We start from the raw sequence: 21,152 nt of genomic DNA on the forward strand, positions 1-21,152 counted from the left end.
CCTTGGTGTCATCAGCACCACACTCTAACCAACTGAGCTATCCAGTCATCCTCTCAGGAAGGGCAAGCAGTGCTTACACTAGGGCTGGGGACCTGTGGCCACCAATATATTGCTGTCCAAATATGTCCTTCCAGGCAACCAGAGAATTACCTACAAGCTCATATACCAGCGTCTTCCTTGCCCCACCACCAGACAACAATGTTGATTTGTTTGACGCAAAAGATTTTTCCTTTTTTCAGAAAAGACAACAACACACATTTAATATTTGAGGTGCAGCAGATGGCCTTGTAGGAAGGGAATGCAGACTGGCAGACAATACATTTGTGATTCTGCAAGCCTGGAATGTCTCCGGTGAGTCAAATGTTCTAGTAGCAGGAGGAAAGGTTGGGGGGGGGGAATTAAACAATTGGCAGCGCTGATCTGTTATATGAAGACAAATGTTTTCCTCACCCCCTCCCCACCTCTGATGTTGGTTTTGAAGGATGATGGCAGGCAGGTTTCAGAGAACAGCCTTTCCCAAATTGTTTTCCCTCCAGATGTTGTTGGCATGGCTACTGGTCAGGGCATTTAGAATACATTCATTTGTTCAACTTTTAATATGCCTTTCCTTAGTTAACATCCTGGGTCAGTTTACAAATATACAGTGAAAACAATACTTTCTATGTATATTTCCTTTCAAAATAAACCTTAATAATTACTTTAAAATATTATTCCAAGCCACCACATCACTACATTAGAAAGCAACATCAGTACGTCTGGCTCAAAGCACAGTAGTCTCTCCCAAAGACTGTCATGGAATGACAGCCACTGTGGTGTAGTGGTTAGAGTGCTGGACTAGGTTCAAATCCCCACTCGGCCATAAAACTCACAGTGTGACCTTGGGCCAGTCTCAATCTCTCAGCCAAGCCTACCACACAGGGTTGTTGTGAGGAAAAAATGGGAAGAGAACTATGTAATAATAATAATATTTTTTTATTTATACCCCGCCCTTCCTGGTTCAGAAAACCGGGCTCAAGGTGGCTAACAACAAAATTAAAACACTTAATTGATGCAACAAAAAACACAGTATAAAACATGAATAACAATAAATTCAGAATTCAAAAATCAATTTAGGGGGGAAATCCATCCAATAAACATTAGATGTATACCACATTTGCTTCTTGGATGAAAGGTAGGATAGAAATAAAATGAAATAAATCAGAGATGTATTCTCTTTTCGGGGGGACGATGATGAAGCAATGAGGGTGATGAAATTAGCTAATATGGAAGAGATGGTCCTTCAGATATCCCAGAAAACCCTGCCACACATACAAGGTCCCATAACAGTGCTTTAGGGGGTCTTAGAAAAAGAAACTGACGGAAAAATGAGAGGAACCAAAAGGGACAGATTTCCCCATCCCCAATTCGTACAGCAACCTATTTATGTAATATATTTATACCCCATCTTATTAAAAGATTGAGGGAAGTTTACACATCAACACCACCAATAAAAGCAGTGAACCACAGGCAAGCAAAATAAAACCAAAGGGGGGGGGGAGAAATCCAAAGGAGTGAAAAGAAAAGAAAAACATAGTAGCCAGAGGAAATTAAAATAACAATCCACTGAAAACACTAAAACTCTAAAAACAACCACAATTTTAAGAAAAACTCCATTTGAGCCTGTTTCTTTACCTGAGGGCTAAGGGTCACTGGCAAGTGTGTCTGTGCTCAGAAGGCCGTTCCAGAGTCGGGGCCAGACTTCATGAAGAAGACCCAATCTCCGCCTCACCTCCATATAATCCCAGTGAAATCCTTGTCATCAATGGCCCTGCGGAGGAGGACTGAAGGAGGGCCTGGCAGGCAGGTGAAGGTGAACACCTGAGGGCCGGGTCCAACTGCCATTCCCACCCCTGGCCATTCTACCACCAACTGCCCTGAGGGAAAGATTCCAGGAGACATCCCTGCTGCTCTAGCTGCCTGTAAGGATGGGGGAATTTGACAGTTTTGGTTTGTCTCCAGCTTCTCTTTTATTTTTCAGTCTTCAGTTCAGTTCCCCACATTTCTACATCACTTCAAAGGGGAAAGGTTCAGAAAAGGGCAACCCAAATGATCGAGTGGATGGAAGGAAAGGTTGCAGCGTTTGGGACTTTTAGTTTAGAGGAAAGGCGGGTTTGAGGCGACATGATAGAAGTGCGCGAAATGTATGGCATGGAGAAAGTGGATAGAGAAAAGCTTATGGACATTTCCTTGGTGGCAAGGGGAAAAAAAGCTACCGTATTTTTCGCCCTATAGGACGCACTTTCCCCCCTCCAAAAATGAAGGGGAAATGTATGTGCGTCCTATGGGGCGAATGAAGGCTTTCGCTGAAGCCTGGAGAGCGAGAGGCGTCGGTGCGCACTGACCCCTCTCACTCTCCAGGCTTCAGGAAGTTCTCCACAAGCCTTGGGAGCCCGCGGGAGTTCCCACCGGGCTCCCTAGGCTTGCGGATAGCAGCCTGCATCTCGAAGCCTGGGGCGCGCTGCACAGCGTGCCCCGGGCTTCGGTTCCCCGATCTGGTTTGGAGGCTGGCGGTGGGGAGAAGCCTGGGGGACAGCACAAGCTTGGGGGACAGCGGGGAGGTGCGTCCTATGGGCCGGTGCGCCCTATGGGGCAAAAAATACGGTATATAAAAAGGAGGATTCCTGAATGCCAAGATCCAGGTTTGGGGCTATTTGGAGAGAGAACCCCAGCAGAGATTTAAAATCACAAAATACACAGCAAAGTCAAGCACAGACCTTTAAAATATGTCCTTGTGAGTTTCGAAACTTCCCTCTTCCCTTAGCATAGAAAAGAGCACACATTTGGTAAGTTAAAAATGGTTTACTTACAAACCCTCCAAAGGTCAGGTTCATGTGCTTTCCATACGTCACTCAGAAAACACAAGCAGTAGAACTTGGCTTAGTTACTGTGGTGAAAATGGTAGTACATAAATAAGGGATGCCTAACGGAGGGTCTCCCCAGATGATTTCAGGGCACAAAGAGGAGGTCTCTCACTCTTTCAGTGCACAAAGTGCTAAACACAAATACATGTTATCAGACACCTTTCACAACAGCCTTGTAAAGTAGGTCAGCCTCCGGACTCAGATAAAGCATTGCCTCCCCTGCTGTTCCATGCTCAGGCCCTGCTCATGGCAGATAAGATTAGACCAGGAGTTGCCAACATGGCACCCTTCAGGTGTTTTCCTGGTGCTCACAAAACCTTTGATCTCTGCTACCACCCTGCCACTGGTAGGAATATGAGGGGCATGTGTGGGAGAAGTAGACTGTGGGAAGCACAAAGGCAGGGAAGCAAAGTGAGGAATGGACTCACTGCCTTGCCTGCCCTGGGGTGAGGAGAGTGGATACTTTTTTCTCCTTTGAAACATAAGTAAAGGTAAAGGGACCCCTGACCATTAGGTCCAGTCATGGCCGACTCTGGGGTTGCGGCGCTCATCTCGCTTTCTTGGCCGAGGGAGCCGGCGTACAGCTTCCGGGTCATGTGGCCAGCCTGACTGAGCTGCTTCTGGCGAACAAGAGCAGCACACGGAAACACCGTTTACCTTCCCACCGGAGTGGTACCTATGTATCTACTTGCACTTTGACGTGCTTGCAGAGCTAAAAGAGGAAGCTGGAAGTGTAACTCTCCCTCCTGGGTTTTTCAGTTCTTTCAGACCTCAGATTAACTAGTTCCTACTTTTACTCAACCATGTTTAAAAAGTGAATATGTGCGCTCTCTCTTGTGCGGGGGGGGGGGGCACAGGGGGTGTCTAACATGGGGGGGGGGGGAGATGGAAGTGACCAGAAGGGGTAAGAGTCACAAACCCACAAAAGGATGGAAATGCCTGGATTAGACATATTCAGATAAACAGCTGCAGCAGACTGGATTCCCCCCCCTCACACAGTCTTTTTCACTTCTTCCTCTGATCACTTCAGGAGGTGCAGAAGCAAAACTGTGACACAAGCCTTCTTGTCTGAATAACCTACTTCTCTCCCCCCCCCCCCCCGCTTTAAGATTTCCCAATGGATAGAACGTGGTTACAAGATTGACTTCAATTGATTAAATGAGATAGCTTCTCCCACCACCCCTGCTGAAACCAGAGACCTCCCATTTATCATCAGAAATGTAACAAAGGAACATGTTGAACCATTAGTAAATGAAGCACGCTGATTTTAAGCATGGGGAGTTAAGGAGGCAGAAAGAATTGCTTTTGCCGCTGGAGACCATTACTGCTACATTAAAGCCACAATCCCATACACACTTATATATGGGAGTCAGTTCCAGTGGACTTGTTGGGACTTATTTATGGGCAGACATGCAAAGGATTCTGTTGCATCTTGCAATCTTTTACAAATTGCACAGATTGCGAGTCTGAGATTTGTGTGTGTGTGTGTGTGTGTGTGTGTGTGTGTATATACACAGAGCCACACATTACATGTAAAGCATGTTCAGTGCGCATTTAAAGCACATAACTCTTCCCCACCAAATAATCTTGGGGACTATAGTTTAAGGGTGCTGGAAATGTGAGGGCGAACTACTGCTATGGAAATTTTCTCTTCTTCCTCACATTCCTGGATTCATAGTTCCGCCGCACAGAATTAAGCTTCCCATACTCCTCTTTCCTTCACGGACGCTGTTGAAGATGATCAGTCACAGTGGACCATATCCTGCATTCATGAGTGCTGTTTCCTGCAATGCAATGGACACTGTGTTCATTTCGTCCAGAGATGCAGAACCAGCAACCCTCCAAAAGTTGCTGGGCTTAAAACTCCCATCGGCCCCAGTCAGAGTGGCCAACGGTCAGAGATGTCGGGGGCTGTAGCCCAGCAAACATCTAGAAGGGATCACATATTGGCTACCACCAGAAGAAATGATAGAAGCATCAGGACTAGGCAGCCCTAGCCCAGGGAATCAGAACCAGATGCATTGAAAGGAAACCTAAGGCAAGGCCAGGGAAGCTTACTCAGCCCCAAGGGGCCACATGCCATCATGGGAAACCTTATGGGGGCCAAATTCCAAAGGTGGGTGGGGCAAGAGGCAAATGTGGGTCCATGTGTGACCTTTAGGCAGCCGGTTACATTCCAGCTGATATAAGAAAAAACCTCCTTTTCCCTTATGGGGTACCCAAGAGCCCATATATAGTCCTTTTGTAGGTTCTCCATCGGTAGGAGAAAATAACAGAGACCAACCAGAGAATATTGAGAAGCAAAGCAGTTAGTAAGCCTGATCTTTATTAACTGTTGCAACAGGGTGCTCCCCTCACACGCAGGAGAGAGGAGGACCCCAAGCCATGCATGCAAGCCCTTATATAGACATTTTTAATTGCCCACCCTGGAGTCCAAGACCACCCCACAGATACATCATACCTACATCACAGAAAAGGTGGTCTACAACAGAAATCTGAGTGTGTTGTTTATCTCCTGTCTGGCAAGTTACCTGATTGCACTATTTGGGTTTTGGCTACTCTTTTGTTATTATAACTACTTAATTCCTGAATCTAGGTCACTGGTCACAGGCTCACACCAAGTTCATATTTTGAATGTGCCCTTAAGACAGGATTTGTAAGAACAGGATTTGTGAGGAAAGAGACAATGGGGAGGTTTCCCACTTTAACCTTGCAGAGAATATATATATATATATATATATATATATATATATATATATACACACACACATCTTATAACACCGCCATATAAAAGCCAAAGTGTTACACATCCACACAGTCATCCCTGGGAGCTACTAAATAACTGCAACCCCCAAAGAGGGAGGAAAAGGCTCCTCAAAATGTGGGTAACATTTGGGAGCAGAACTGTGATGCGGCAGCCCCAAATGACTGCAGAATATAGGCTCACTTTGGCTGAAGGCAAGGCATTGTGGGGAGGGGGAGTTAACCCTTTCCATCCCCATGCAGTCCCGAATAAAATCCTAACTCTGGAGCTGTGTTAAGAGAAAAATCCTTCACTGGCAAGAATGGGGGGTTTCCTCCCTCAAATGCGAACTACAGCTTCCTGAGTGGGCCAACGTTCCCAGAAGACTGCAACAGAGGAAAGTGTTAAGCTCTGTCACCTTTTCAGCTGTGATCCAGATAATGATCAGCCCTATTTGCATGACACACACCACATATCACTTCCACATTTACAGCACATGGCTTCCTCCAAAGGATCTTGGGAACTGTAGTTTACCCCTCCCAGCACCCCAATGAAGAACAGTTCCCAGGAATCTTTGGGAGAAACCACGTCCATGAAATGTCCTTTGAATGTTTGTTGTGGATGAGTCCAAATATTTATTTTGTTGTTTGAACCCCTAAGACCTCCAGAGCTGCTGAAACACCTCCATATGCTATATATAAAATAAGTGTTGAATGCTTTGCACTGTATTATATGCTCTTTACATTTTCCATTTCTGCACTTACCACAACATTGTAAAAAACGGCCCCCATTGTTTGCTTGTAAAAATGCTCTTGCTGCAGATATTCAAGGCTGGTGCAACCCAGTTTTTTTGTTTTTTTATCCAGGGTTTTCAGAACAAGCTGTGACATTTCCTTGCCCCTCTTGCTGGCTCGAGCTGCCAAAAATTTCCTTGTTTTGTCGACAGATAGGAGGTCATTGAGAACCTACATTAAAGCAATTTTTCAAAGACAAAACTTCATGAGAGGGTTGTGAGAAACTAAATTCAAAAGGCCCTGAAGCCCAAATAACCAGCCCCCAGGGGAGGATGCTTTCCAAATATCTGTATGAATAACTGATCTTCAGAGCTCTGAGCTTACATCTTCTTTCAATCAGCCTCCACTGAAGACAGGCAGTCTTGCCATGTGAATGCACCTGGTGCCTTTGGACCATTTGGTCACTCCCAAGTGATGGAAAGGAATGACCTCATCTCAAAGGGGGCTACCTGTTGTGTCCCTGCCTGAGTCACTGCTCTGACCTTGCCTCCTTCAAACACCTCTGCCAAGGGTGCATAATCCTGCTGAGTCTCTATACCAGGTGTGTGTGTGAATCATTCACGACTCGGTAGGTTTACCTGACCTCAGAGGAGGCTGACTGCTGAATTTCTTCATGAGTCACTGCCTTCAGCTTGCCTTCTCCCATTCAGCCTCTGCTGAGGGCAGCTGCTCATGCCATATGTCTACACAGACTGCGACTGGATCAATAGGATCTAGAGACTGGATCTAGAGAGGCAGCAGAATTGCCGCACCTCAGAGGAAGCACGGCTGGACCACTGATTCCTGCAGAAACAGGGAGGTGGGCAGGAAGCCCTTAATCTTCCGCAATAGGCAATGCTGAGCTCAATGGACCAAGCATCTCAGTATATGGCAGCTTCCTAAGATTCTTATGTTTATTTTTGTTATTCCAATAGGGAACAAAAAGATCCCGCTCCTTAAGCAATTATTTAATAGCATTTGTTTTTCCTGCTGCATGCAACTGCAGTTAATTTGTCCAGGGTCTCAGTGCCCCATATATTATAAAGGAGGAGTTTTCATAGACCTCCAGTTTAACTGGCAAACACTTAACTGTTGCCGCACACCGTTTTGTTATAGTAATTCATAGGCTTTAATTTGAAGCTGGGGTGCCTGAGCGGGTGGGTGGGGAGAGGCAAAACAACGACCCCAACAACTCCCCCTCTATCCTCTGTGGACTGGCAATAAGTTAAGTACCAAAGTGTGAGGGTTTGCTGGCTGCTGGTGCAGTCAAACAACCCTTGCCGGATGCCAGAAGCCGCTCGATTTAAGCATCCTTTTTAAGACACCCAAAAGCACCATCTACAAAAAGAAATCGAACTCTTACATACTAAGTAGCCTAGATTTTCTCTAATCCAAAAGCCACTTTCCTGCACCCTTGAGCCCAATAAGGGTTTGTCTTTTTTTAAAATCCACCACTCCACTCCATTCCCAGCCGTGTCCTGAACTTCTTGTGTAATTAAGCTTGGCTTGTAAGAACCTCTACACATCTCTTCTCTGCAAACCAGAAAAGGGTAGTGGTCAGAGCCACCTTCCTCAACTTGGTGCCCTCCAGATTTTTTGGACTACAGTTCTCAGTGTCCCTGACCATTGGGCCTAATGGCTGGGGCTGTTGGGGCCAGATCTGAAGAGTGTTGCATTAAAAATATCCAACAGGATGCTCTTAAGCACTAAGGGGACTGCTTAAACCAATGGATTTTGTTGCCATTTAGAGTACGTTTGTGATACATGAATAAACATTGTATCAAGCCACTCATTTTCCCCCATCTGCACTACAAATTGAAAGTAGTATCATACCACTTTAAACAGTCATGGCTTTTCCCCCCAAAGAATCCTGGGAGTTGTAGTTTGTTAAGGGTGCTAAGAGTTGTTAGGAGGTCCCTATTCCCCCTTACGGAGCTACAATTCTCAGACTAGTTTAAGAATCACTCCCTCTTCTTCCCAGGGAACTTTGGGAATTGTAGCTTTTTTGTGGGGAATGAGGGGTGCCTCCTAACTCAGCACCCTTAACAAACCACAGTTCACACAATGGGGGGTAGCCATGTCTCTTAAGGTGGTATAACAGAGCTTTTAATGTATGGTACGGATGCAGCCCCAGGGAAGCATGACTTTATTTGGCAATGCCTATCGCTGTGGGTTAAACCACAGAGCCTAGGACTTGCCAATCAGAAGGTCGGCGGTTCGAATCCCCGTAATGGGGTGAGCTCCCGTTGCTCGGTCCCTGCTCCTGCCAACCTAGCAGTTCGAAAGTGCAAGTAGATAAATAGGTACTGCTCCGGCGGGAAGGTAAACAGCATTTCCGTGCGCTGCTCTGGTTCACCAGAAGTTGCTTAACGGAAGCTCCCTCGGCAGGTAAAACGAGATGAGCACCGCAACCCCAGAGTCGGCCACAACTGGACCTAATGGTCAGGGATCCCTTTACCTTTACCTTTATCAGACAGACGACTTTGTTTGACTGATTGGTCCAAATCTTGCTCCCTTCACACAACCCTGCTTAACAAGGCAATGCGCCTCCTTTTCATTCAGTTCCCATCATCCCTGACTGTTGGGCATGCTGGCTGGGAATGATAAGAGCTGTAATGCAAAAACCTCTGGGGCTGATGGAAGATGGAGTCCAAATCTCTGGAGCGCACCAGATTGGGACAGGCTCGGTTAGGGTGTTGGACTAGGACCCCGGAGATGAAAACTGTGGTCTCCATTCAGCCACAAAGCTGACTGGGTGACCTTGGGACAAACTGTTACCTCTCAGCTTAACCTACCTCACAGAGCTCTTGTGGGGATAAAGGCTTCTTAGTCACCCCAAGAGCAACTGTTTTTAATATTATGCTTTAATGTTGTTATCTGCACTGGGATCTTAGGGGGAAAGGTGGATCATAAACAAACAAACAACAACAAGAAGTCTTGCTGAAGGTTGGGAATGAAAATCGCTCTAAAACAATGGAAAGTAAATAAATACCTACACATAAGGGACAGATGGAGGATCTGCGAGAAGCTACACAGTGAAAGAAATGTCTGTTATGGATTTATAATTACATGAGTGTTCAACTTACTGGCAACTCCTGCCGCTCATTGTCAAAGTAATGGCCATCCCACACCTCGGTAACAAGACTGCCGTACGTGGCTAGAAGCCGGAGCCTCTTTTTCTGCAAACCTTCAGACATGACATCCTTCACAGGTCGGGTGGTTATGCCCTGTAGAAATTCCTTGCAAACACATCGTATCAAAAACATTATGTCTTCCAGAAGGACAACCCAAACACTCATTAAGAAGGGGGGGGGGGTGTATTTTGAGATAATCTGCATTGTGATGACTCACAGGCCTTGATGACCAGGTTGCACATCAACACCACATTCCCACCAAGTGATGTATTTACATCACAGCTTCTCCAGCTTCACCATTCCTGTCCTTTCTTCCCTAGTTTCTATTCTATTCTTTAAAACACACACACACACACACAGAGAGAGAGAGAGAGAGAGAGAGATCCAGCCCAGTTATTAGGCAAAGTGAGGCTGCTGCCTCAGGCAGCAGAAGCCCCTGTGGTGGCGTCTCTGTGGGCACCCTGCCTGCCTGCCCTGCTGCTTCCCTCAGTGGCGGAGAAGTGCTGCCACCACTGGCACTGATTTCAGGCCAGATCGCCTCCATTTTGGGTGATATCAAGCAGGCGTCTTCTCCACTGGACTCTTTTCGGCACCTGCTAAAGACGTTCTCGTTTAGACAAACCTGCCCAGAAACTTCAAAAGTTGAGGTAATTTTAATCAATGTTAGTAATTGTATGTTTTGAGGTATGGCTGCAAGTTTTTCTTGATTTTACTGTTTTATCTTTTGTAAACTGCCTTGAAGCATCTTTTTTACAATCAAGTGGTGTATAGATTTTATGAGTAAATGAATAAATACGACAACAACAACAATAATACAGTGCTACCTCGGGTTAAGTACTTAATTAGTTCCGGAGGTCTGTTCTTAACCTGAAACTGTTCTTAGCCTGAAGCACCACTTTAGCTAATGGGGCCTCCTGCTGCTGCCGCACCGCCGGAGCACGATTTCTGTTCTCATCCTGAAGCAAAGTTCTTAACCTGAAGCACTTTTTCTGGGTTAGCAGAGTCTGTAACCTGAAGCGTATGTAACCCGAGGTACCACTGTCATGTCAAAAAAGCTGCTTTGCTGATACTGCATGCTTTTGTTTTGTTTTTAAACCCCACACAAGGGGCAGATCCAGACATTTCAAGCACATTCTTGCCCCAAACCTGGATCTTGCCATCCAGGGAATTCTCCTTTTATATCCCTATTTCTTCTTGCCAACCAACATATTCAATACACATTTAAAGCAGATGACTCCCCACTGCCAAAGAATTCTGTGAACTGTCATCTCCCCCCTCCCAGAGCTACAACTCCCAGCACCCTTAACTAACTACACTTCCCAGGATGGCTTGGGAAGCTCTGTGCTCTACATGTACGTTGAATGTGCTTGAAATGAATGGCATGAAATCTGCTGTACAGTTAGGAGTGCAGCCTAAGTGAGTAATTGATATTCACTTCTATTGGTGGAAAGCAAAGCACTATTAAAGGGTGACCACGGCCAAATCCCACCTATTACTGATAACAGGTAGCATGGCATTGTGCCCATTTCACAGACACAGAGACTCGGTCCACACAGGGATCCCTGAAGTGTGCAGGCTCTCTCACCTCCCTACACAGCCCCTGTCATAACAACAGTCGTTTTGGTTGTGTAAAAGAACCACCTCTCCCTGCTCTCTTTGTCCGTGAAAAAAATAATAATAAAAGGCGGCTAACGTGAACCCAGGGAGGTTTAAAAGCAGACAACTGAAAAACTGCAATATTGCAGCTACAATATCCTGTTTGTGCCATCAACAGCCAGGAGGTCGTGCACACACACAAAAAAAGGAAGAGAAAAAAACAAAGCAAGCCAATCGCGGATAGGAGCATTCCACAATTTGACATATGGATCCTGCAAATGCCAACTGCAGGATTACATCACGGAGAAAAGGACAAAAGAGAATAAAATTAGTTCTGTCAGCTCTACGAGGAACCAGTGCCAAAAGAGGCAGAGAGGACATCTCTCTCTCTCTTTCTCTCTCTCTCTCTCTCCCCCCCCCCCAATAAATGGTGTGGGGAGATTTTAACAAAAAGGGTTCGGACAGGGATGCTGCTCTGCCTCCAAGCCAAAGAAACAGAAGCACCAAATTAATTCTGCAAATCACATTAAAAACTGACCTAGTAACTAACGGCTCCAAGTTTTAATTAGTTCAATAGCTAGATCAACTAGTTAAAGATTCTGGCTCCACTGGTACTTCAGGCCAAATGCAGCCTTCCAATCCGCTCTATCTGGCTCTCAGGACTCCCCACCCCCATCACACACCCTCCCCAGCCACACACCCCTGCCCAGGCCACGCCCAGGCCACGCCCTCCTTCACACCCTCAAGTGTTTTTGCCTGGCTAGAATGTGCCCTTGAATTCTGGCAATGCCTCTTTGCTTGCCTGGATGAAGGACGGAATCATAGAATCATGGACTTATAGAGTGGGAAGGAACCACGAAGGCCATCTAGTCCAACCCCCTGCCGTGCAGGAATCTTTTGGCTTGCATGGAATTCGAACCCACAACCCTCAGACGAAGAGCCTCATGCTCTACCTACTGAGCTATCCCCGAGATGTGACCTTCAAGAGAGGAGTGTGTGACTGGCCTGATGTGCAAAGTTTACATTTGTTGTTCTGCCCACGACTGGCATGTGGCCCCTGAAAGGTTGCCCACAAAAGAATGTGGCCCTCAGGCTGAAAAAGATCCCCCATGCCTCTAGGCTTTGGGCCCTGGAGGTCAATCAACAAAAGCTTTGGTTGATTAACCACCAGAGCCTAAAGTCCCACTTGTCTAGCTCAGTACTTATTCTTCACATCTGTATTTTGCCTTTAATGAAGATCCTCAGGCTAGGACTTTGACCAACCTCCCCTTCCCTAGAGAGCTTCTAACAAGAACCCCCCTCTCCCACCTAAAGACGGGCCGTTCTCAAAAATGATGTCACTCAGAAGCTTCCCCCCAGTGTATATTTTCCATCCAGTTCCTCATCTAAAACAGTAAGGTAATTTTGTTCAGTACTCACAGGACTCGGCACCCCTTGAAACAAAGGCGTGTTGTGCACCCCACTTCCTACGCAGTTTCTGCAAAAGAGAGGGAAGATTAATCCAACAGGTAATCTCTGTTCCCTGTCTTTTCCTCTGAAATTTACTATTAATACAATTCCCCCTAATACTGCATGCACTGAATTGGAGTTTAATTAGATGCTAACCAGAGGGGTTTTGTGCTTATGAGGTAATAAATACTCCTCAAGCTAATAAACTCCAAGGCAGAAGGAGGGGTTATTAATCTCCTGAACACACACACACAAACTTAGCAAAAAGAGCCCCCTCAAGTTATTACTGCTATACGTGGACAACTATTGATTCAATAACATGGGTGAAACATTGAATGTTTTTCCTCAGGCCCAGGTGAACGAAAGGTCTGCAGGGAGCTGGATTTGGGGTAGAAATGGGAAAAATCTGTCAGCTTCAGTTTCTCTCAGTTTCCCCATCTTAAATTCAGCTGCCCATATTTCCACACCAGCTTGTTGGTTTGTTTTTAAGGTCCTTATGGAAATTTTTCACCATTTCAGTGTGAATCTCATTTCTGTACATCATATTGCTGCTTAGAAACAGTAATGATAAACCAATACTTAAATGACTAAAGTAGATCAAGCATTGGTCTGCAGAGTTTGATTTCAAACCACGCGGGAAAGGAAAAGGGGACACCCGGTGTCAGGTGACTGACAAAGGGGTGGCCCCGCCCACTTATCAAACTTGGCCCCACCCCTTGGGTGGGGAAAGGCTTAGCCCTGCAGGCTCAAAGTCAGGCAGACACAAAACTGGACACACTGTAAGAACTTTGAGAGATGGAGGCAGAGTTATAGACATATCCAATCTGCTTTTAAAGCCATCCAAGATGGTGGGCATCCCTGCCTCCTGTGGCAGTGAGTTCCATAGTTTAACAATGTGTACTAGATTGGGCTCAGGAGGGGGGGTGAGTTATGTTGCATTTGTTATATAACCACACATTGCTGTCAGGCTCATCTCTCTCCCACGGGCTTCAAGAACCGCATAATGAAAAGCAAGCATATATTGTTTTAAAAAAGCCCTTGCATAATGCATTTCAGTGTGCATAGTCAAGGCCAAGCCGTGGCATTTTGCCACTCCAACATGGCTGCACCACATAATCCAATTCCGTTCAATCCCAGGATTGTTTAGTGTATCGCAGAGAATGCTGGTGGCCCAGCGGCAGCCAAAGGTTTTCAAGCACCATTGAGGGAGACCGACAGATGCTGCTGGGGTTCGGACCAGCTCTGGTCCATGGTAGTGAAAGTGCCTTCTGCCCATTCAGGCTGGCCATTGGCTCTTCTCAACAGGGAGGTCATTACGAGCTTCCTACCCAGGTGGCATTTTGCCTGGGGAATTCAGTTTTGGCTGAAGGTCAGGCTGATCTGACCACACACAACCCTCACCAAAACGAACAGGGTCTGCACAACACCAGTAGCACCCCCTTTCCCCCGTGATAATGACCACTGGGAGGAGCGCAGAGAGAAGAAACGCCATGGCGCATTTGAGCAGCGCAACCGGGCGCCTTCCTCTGCCCCGACTGCAACAAAACATGTCTCTCCCACATTGGTCTCTACAGCCGCAGCAGGCGCTGTAATCTTCCAACAGTTTGACCTCACCCCCAAAGGCGAACTCCTCCATTCTTTCCTGAGACAGACGGATGCCAACAAAAAAATAGCAGAGAGGAGCAATGTCATTGAGACTCTCCACCTCAGGCACCTCCTGTTTTGCAAGTGTCTAGGACTTGCTTTGGGGAAAGCCTGGCTTTCGGCATCACATTAGGGGTTGTTTCAGCAGGCAGAGGCTCATCAGGGCTAAATCACAGGGTGTACAACTTTGGGTAGCCGGACCGGCACCTTGGAAAGCTTCCAGCAAGTCTCCATGGACTGGGATTTATTTCCTTAACCAGGCAACACGGGGAGATGTTGCCACAGCAAGGAGCTCCTTCTCCTCCTCTGGGTTTAATGGTGTATAGAAAGGCCAAGAAAAGGCCCCATTACAGCCACCTACTGGTGACAATTGGTGCTGGAGGAGACTCTTGAGAGACCCATGGACTGCAAGAAGATCAAACGGATCCATTCTTAAGGAAATCAGCCCTGAGTGCTCACTGGAAGGACAGATCCTGAAGCTGAGGCTCCAATACTCTGGCCACCTCATGAGAAGAGAAGACTCCCTGGAAAAGACCCTGATGTTGGAAAAGATGGAGGGCACAAGGAGAAGGGGACGACAGAGGACGAGATGGTTGGACAGTGTTCTCGAAGCTACAAACATGAGTCTGACCAAACTGCGGGAGGCAGTGGAAGACGGGAGTGCCTGGCGTGCTCTGGTCCATGGGGTCATGAAGAGTTGGACACGACTAAACGACTAAACAACAACAACAACTGGTGACAATGCAATCACGTTGCAGCTACAGCCTTTCATTGAGTCTCAAATTCTTCACAAACTGTCCCAGGGAGTCTTATCCCAGAGAGCAGTCCCCAGGGTCGTCTTACCCATAGGCGCAAGGAGTGCGGGGCACCTGTGTTCTGGGCTCTCAGGGGCGCCAGGCCAAGAGTCCGGGGCCCGAGAGTTGAGTCCGGGGAAGAGCCCGCCCGTCGGCTGGAGCGCCGTGGCAGGCTCTTCTGCTGCGGGCGGCTCTGTGTTGTGAGTTCGGGGGCGACTGAGCCAGCGAGACATTGAGGCGGCTGGTTGGCTCCGCTGTCCTGCGTGCCTGGGACTGAGCAACCTGGGGGGCGGGCGGATGAATCTTTGCACCCCGGCGCCCCATATGCTTAAGAAAACCCTGGCAGTCCCCAAACTGGAAAGGAGCGGAAGCCAACTGATACCATTATAAAGGCAGGCAAGGTGTGTTCTGTGATTGGCCCCACCCTCTGAGAAGAGCTAGCAGTCCTCCTTAGAGGGACCTTGTCCAATTTCATATTTGTGACCATTTGCAGTGCCAAGGACAGGGCTCTGTGATTGGGGCCCTCATCCTCTGCGTATGCAAACCGAGGAAGAGGCATAAGTCTATGTCCTCCAGCTGGCAGGGCCCAAAGTTGGGCCCTGGAGTGTCCTCCTTGGGCATGGCAACTCCAACACCCTCTTTTGCGAGATCTCTGAGTTGCGGGGGACATGACAGACTCAAAAATTTTGCAGCTGATGATGCCTAACACTGCTCCATTGGCACCACAAAAACTCCTGCTGCCCCCCAAATGACTTCCGTACTTGGGTCACCCCCTTTGCAGAATTCACATTTCTTTTGCTGCAGATATCCCTTTTTAACTTCCAAGTTTGGAGCATGCACAGCCCTGGCCCACAATGCCGCTGACATCTGCAACTTTAAATACCGTAGCACCGAGAGCCAAGCCTGCTGCAGACCCTGTTACATATTCCGCCCCCACTCTCCCTGCCTTTGCCACCCGGGCTGCCTTAACTGTTCCAACGGTTCTTTGCCGAGCGTAGCACATCAAGGATTTAGAAACTAACCATTTCTGACTGTCAGGATTTATATCCCAAACAGCTGTGCCAGGAAAGCCATGGGAATCAAACAGCTATTTGGGGAGCACCATAATCTATTAACTTCTCAGGTCGTTTTGATTTCAGCAGCTTTGCAAATAACGGCACAGTGCACTCAAACGCACCACTTCAGAGGCAACTCTTGGGCTATTGTGTTCTCAGGCAAAGGAGCCTCAGGTCCAAATTGTGAATTTGTCCCAAGAGGTTTTGGGAAGGGCCACAGCTCAGGGACAGAGCGTGTGCTCTGCAGTCAGAAGGTCCCCTGTTCAGTTCCCCATGCCAGGTAGAACTGGGAGAGATTTCTGTCTGAAACTCAGGAGAGCGGCTGCCTGTCAGTGTAGGCAGTACTGAGCAAGATGGACCAATAGTTTGACTCAATATAAGGCAGCTATCTATGTCTATAGACATTACTTTGGGTGCTGTATCAGGGGGTACCTGCTGACCTCTGTTGTTGTTGTTTAGTCATTTAGTCATGTCCAACTCTTCATGACCCCATGGAGCAGAGCACGACAGGCACTCCTGTCTTCCACTGCCTCCCGCAGTTCGGTCAAACTCATGCTGGTAGCTTTGAGAACACTGTCCAACGATCTCGCCCTCTGTCGTCCCCTTCTCCTTGTGCCCTCCATCTTTCCCAACATCAGGGTCTTTTCCAGGGAGTCTTCTCTTCTCATGAAGTGGCCACAGTATTGGAGCCTCAGCTTCAGGATCTGTCCTTCCAGAGAGCACTCCAGCACCATAATTCAAAAGCATCAGCCTTCTTTATGGTCCAGCTCTTACTTCCATGCATCACTACTGGGAAAACCATAGCTTTAACGCTGACCTCTAGCTCAGTGTATGTTTGCACACAGAAGGTGCCCTGTTCAGTCCCCAGCATCTCCAGTTTGAAAGACCACACAGCGAGTGGTGGGAAAGGCCCAGCACCGTGAAGAGCTGCTGCCAGTCAGAGTAGCTGGGCAAGATGGTCAGACCTGGTACAAGGTGGCATATTTTCTACTGAACAGGCTGGTAATAAAAAAACAACAACCAGCAACAGAGAAGCCATGACCCTCCAGATTTTGTTGAACTCCAGCTCCCATCTGCCCCAACCACCATGGCCAATGGTTAGGGATGATAGGAGTTGCAGTCCAGAGACATCTGAAGGGCCGTAGCTCAGTGGCAGAGCACCTGCTCTGCATGCAGAAGACTCCTGCCAAAAAACCCCAAAAGCTGTTGCTGCTCATCAGTGTAGACAACCCTGGACTTGAAGGACCAATGGATTCACTTGGTATACGGCACTTTCCTACATTTCTTACTGTCAGGGAACTGCCATCAGCTCAGAGGCGAGAGGTGAAAGGGCTGTTGGGTTACAGGAGAAGATCGTGAGAAGCAGTTCTTCCTCGGGGAGGAGGGAAGCCACGCCTCCAGTGGGGAAGGGATGCAGGGCTCGGAGGTTGCAAGGGAGAGCCACAACACCGAGCCTGAGCAAAGCAGGGGGGGGGAGGTCCCCCTTTGCCCACGCCCTCTCTGCGCAGTCGGTTTACGCGCAGAGAGGGGAGGCGTAGGATGGGGGTCAAAAGACTGCTCTGCTGGGGAAAGTTTAAGGACCGCCCACTCCCAGATTCTGCAAGTGACTGAGCAGACATGGAATTGAGACGTTCTGCACTGTGAATGTTTTTGCACCGATAATAAAGCCTTGAAAAGACCAGTGGGGGTCTTGCGTGTTCGCTCTCGAGCAACCACGCCGGCACACATAACACTTACATTTTCCCCATCCCTTCACCTTGGCTTCTATGGACAATGCTGCACCTTTGAACCTTGCTCTCTTGGATAAGTGGTAAAAGCTTTATAGTGCTTGGACTGAGACCCCAGCTCCCTGAGGGCACCCCTCCTGGAGCTTGGCACAGACCAGCAGGCACAATGGTTAGGGATGATGGGAGCAACATCTAGAGGGCAACAGGTTCTCCATTCTTGAGGCAAGAAAGCACAGAGGAACCTGGGCTGCACCCATTTGTCAACATCGCTGTGATTCTCCATTAAAGTAGAGGAGAAAGGATAGCAATTCCAGAACAAGAGCCAAGTGTGGAAGCAACTGGTGATAACAGCCACCTGTGAAAGTGTTAGCTTTTTAAAATTCCAAGGCGCATCTATTTCCTCCCAAACAAAAAAATCTAACTCCCCAATATTAAACCTCCAAGCGGAATATTGTTCACAGAGCCGATACAGATGGCTTTACCCTCTGGGTATAAAACGGCTGGATCTTTGGGGAGTGTTTTCAGGTCTTGGGACAGCTACATTAGGATTTCCAGCTCTTATTACTTCATATCTGACATTTATTCCTAATTTGGTAATGGGAAAATTACCAGATAAAATTGGCATTTGGCTTGGATTTTTTCCCCCTTCCTATGAGCCTCTGCTAATATGGAAGACGGCAAGTCGTCAAATTTATTCAAGTTTTTCTTGTCAACAATATCATTAACCAAATCCCTCAATTTCAAAGTTAATAAAAGCATCTGGGTTTTCTAGCACAGCAAGACCGGCTTGCATATTTAAAACCGCATACATAGATGAATTTGCATTGGACCAAATTTGCATATTAATGAAGGACTAATTGCTCTTTGCAGTCAGTTTCATGCATACGAATTTACTATTCTTTTTTGAAAGCTTGAAAAGATCCAGCCCCCCCAACCAAAAAAAGGCAAAAACTTTTCAAAATAAAATAAAAAGCTACAGAATATTTCAGAGGCAGAAAAGGAAGGGATTCTCAGACTACATTTAAAAGCTTCAGCCAATTATTTCATTTCTTGTTTTTTTATCACAATAGAAAAAACACAACAGGTATAATTTACAAAGGCTGTTGGAGATAAGTGGATTTTTCCTAACCTAACCAATATTTAAGAGATTTTTTAAAAAATATTACCCATTGTTAAAATCTTACCTCTAGCTTATTCCATTTATGTAGGGTGGTATTTAGCCCTCAAAACTCAATAGAACCTCCAACCTGCACCTGACCTAGCCTGAAACTCTGCTCAGATCTCAAACATTGGCCTTAGAGAGATTTGGAAGGATTGACCAGCACTTTAGACCACTGCTATCTGATCTGGCATCCAGCTGACTGGATATAGTCAGGCAGATAGTCCCAGATCAAGGTCTGATTGACTGCTTTGGAGGAGGGGCAGTGCTAGGGCCTGTACAAGTTGCTTCACATCCCTTCCATTTGGTCCAGAGCGTGGGGATACAGCAGTTGCTCCTCCATTGATGCTGATAAGGGAGACTTGCAGAGATGCTGCAGCAGATCTGGGGGAACTTGTGGCCCTCCAACTGGAGCAAGCTGGAGTCCAACCACAGCTGGAGGGCCGCAGGTTCCCTAGCCCTGCTCTACAGACCACCTCCACTTGGCCATGCCACTGAAAGGGAGCAGTAATGATTCCGCCCTTGAAAACAGTCGCACTTTGTATTTCTAAAGCACTTTTCCTAGGTCCTCGAACGTGTTTTAGCCATTATTCCTACAACAGCCTTGAGAAGATAGGCCTGCACTGTCATCCCCATGCTATAGACTGGGGAAGGGGTGTCTGTGGTTGAGACAGAGTAAAATGGTTTGTTTAAATTTAACTGAGATGAGATTTCAGCTCGGGACCTCCCAGCTGGGAGCTCATTTGTAGGAGCACAAGGAGTTGCCTTATACTGAGTCAGACCATTGGTCCATCTAGCTCAGTATTGTCTGCACTGACTGACAGCAGCTCTCCAGACAGGAGACATTCCCATCCCTGCCAGGAGATGCCGGGGACAGAACCCAGGACCTTCTGCATGCTGGATAGATGCTCTTTAGCGAGCTATGGTCTTGTTGCTATGGTGTGAACAGAACCAGTGCAGTCCATTCTCCTCTCAAGTATATTGAAGCAACGGGCAGGTGTCATCTCATCACCTTGTCCATTCTCAAGGCGAGCAGCAGCTTTTGCAGCTGCCTCCCGCCTTCTCTGCTTCCATTTCATCTGGGGGGTAATTCTGTCTCTGGGAGGGCAGTTAAGGGATCCGCTCCAGATATAAACGCTGGCATTTTGTGCTCCGAAAACCAGGAAGCTGAACAGTAAATATACCTCCCTTCTCTCCCGAGATAGCTTGCTTATCCTTCAGTTGCAGATGCGGCGATAACCCATCCAGATTTTGGCACTGATCTAGAATTCATCTCCCTTTCTCCCGCTTTAAATGGGATTTGGAGCCACCAGTCGTTTTTACTGTTGATGGTTTGGTTCCTATAACAGCAGGGTTTATGGCTTTAAGGCCGCCTCTCACTGATCAGGATGGCACCAAGCATTCCCAAAACAGCCGCTGCCATGACCGGAACCCATGTCTCGGGTCACAGTGACACTAAACTACACTTCCCAGGATTCTCTGGGGAAAGCCATGTGCCTTAAATACACTTTCAACGTATTAGGTGGCTGTGATCATAGTCAGGTGCATCAAATTCAATGGGTCTACTCAGAGTAAGAATAACATTTGATACAACACAACGGGGCTTACATTCCAGTAAATATGCTCAAGGCTCTGCTGTAAGTCTAAAGAGCCGAACACAGAAGCATCTACTTTTAGATTCACCTGTCAAAGAGCGGAAGAACTGTCCACCCCAGCTGGGATTGTTCGTTGAGCTCGATGGCCTGGCCAGAACGTGGCGCTACTGTCCCCGCTCTTTGTCCACTCGGATCTGGGGTGTAAATAGCATCCAAGCTGTAGATCTGGACTAGCAGAACGCTGTGATCATCAAGATAAGGATGCAAAACCTACAATAAGGCAGAGGAAATTTAGACTCATGGCAAAGAACTGATACAAGATCCAAGGAATGTTTTGAAGACTGAACACAATGGCATGAGAATGTGGGAAGCCAAGAGGGGTTTCAGAAATATAAAATTCCAAGCATCTCATTTCATTCCCCCGGAATAAATATTTAACAGGCTTCTTAACTGAAAGATTGAGATAGGCATAAGCATTTAAACAATGTTTGCAGCAGGTTCTTCAGCCTGGTTGTCATTCCAGCTTTGTAACTCACTTTGCACTGGATCAGCAATAAACGTTGCCTCTTCCCCCATCAGGCAG

At 47.1% G+C, this 21,152-nt stretch overlaps 1 protein-coding gene and 2 long non-coding RNA genes across 9 annotated transcripts in view; 1 reads left to right on the plus strand and 2 right to left on the minus strand.

The window, feature by feature from the left end:
* Nucleotides 1-4,275, plus strand: part of LOC310695546 — a 205,723-nt gene extending 201,448 nt beyond the window's left edge. The window contains exon 2 of the long non-coding RNA XR_014520148.1: nt 3,867-4,275. This is a non-coding gene — a long non-coding RNA (uncharacterized lncRNA). The remainder of the gene's footprint in view (nt 1-3,866) is intronic.
* LOC310695540 lies at nt 1,670-3,384 on the minus strand. The gene is made up of 2 exons (XR_014520144.1): nt 2,640-3,384; nt 1,670-2,248 (listed from the first exon to the last, which is right to left on the minus strand). It is a non-coding gene; the product is annotated as an uncharacterized lncRNA (long non-coding RNA).
* LOC310695414 (uncharacterized protein) overlaps nt 4,149-21,152 on the minus strand; it is a 62,083-nt gene continuing 45,079 nt past the window's right edge. For all 7 annotated transcript variants that reach the window (XM_083479779.1, XM_083479781.1, XM_083479780.1 and 4 more), the window contains 5 exons: nt 20,658-20,839; nt 12,566-12,623; nt 9,503-9,655; nt 6,408-6,608; nt 4,149-4,684 (listed from right to left, as the gene is read on the minus strand). In XM_083479779.1, coding sequence (XP_083335905.1) covers nt 4,646-4,684; nt 6,408-6,608; nt 9,503-9,655; nt 12,566-12,623; nt 20,658-20,839 — 633 coding nt within the window. In that variant the 3' untranslated portion in view covers nt 4,149-4,645. The remainder of the gene's footprint in view (nt 4,685-6,407; nt 6,609-9,502; nt 9,656-12,565; nt 12,624-20,657; nt 20,840-21,152) is intronic.

This window comes from Podarcis liolepis (assembly GCF_965112155.1).
Source record: "Podarcis liolepis genome assembly, chromosome: 16".
In the NCBI taxonomy this organism is placed as follows: domain Eukaryota; kingdom Metazoa; phylum Chordata; class Lepidosauria; order Squamata; family Lacertidae; genus Podarcis; species Podarcis liolepis.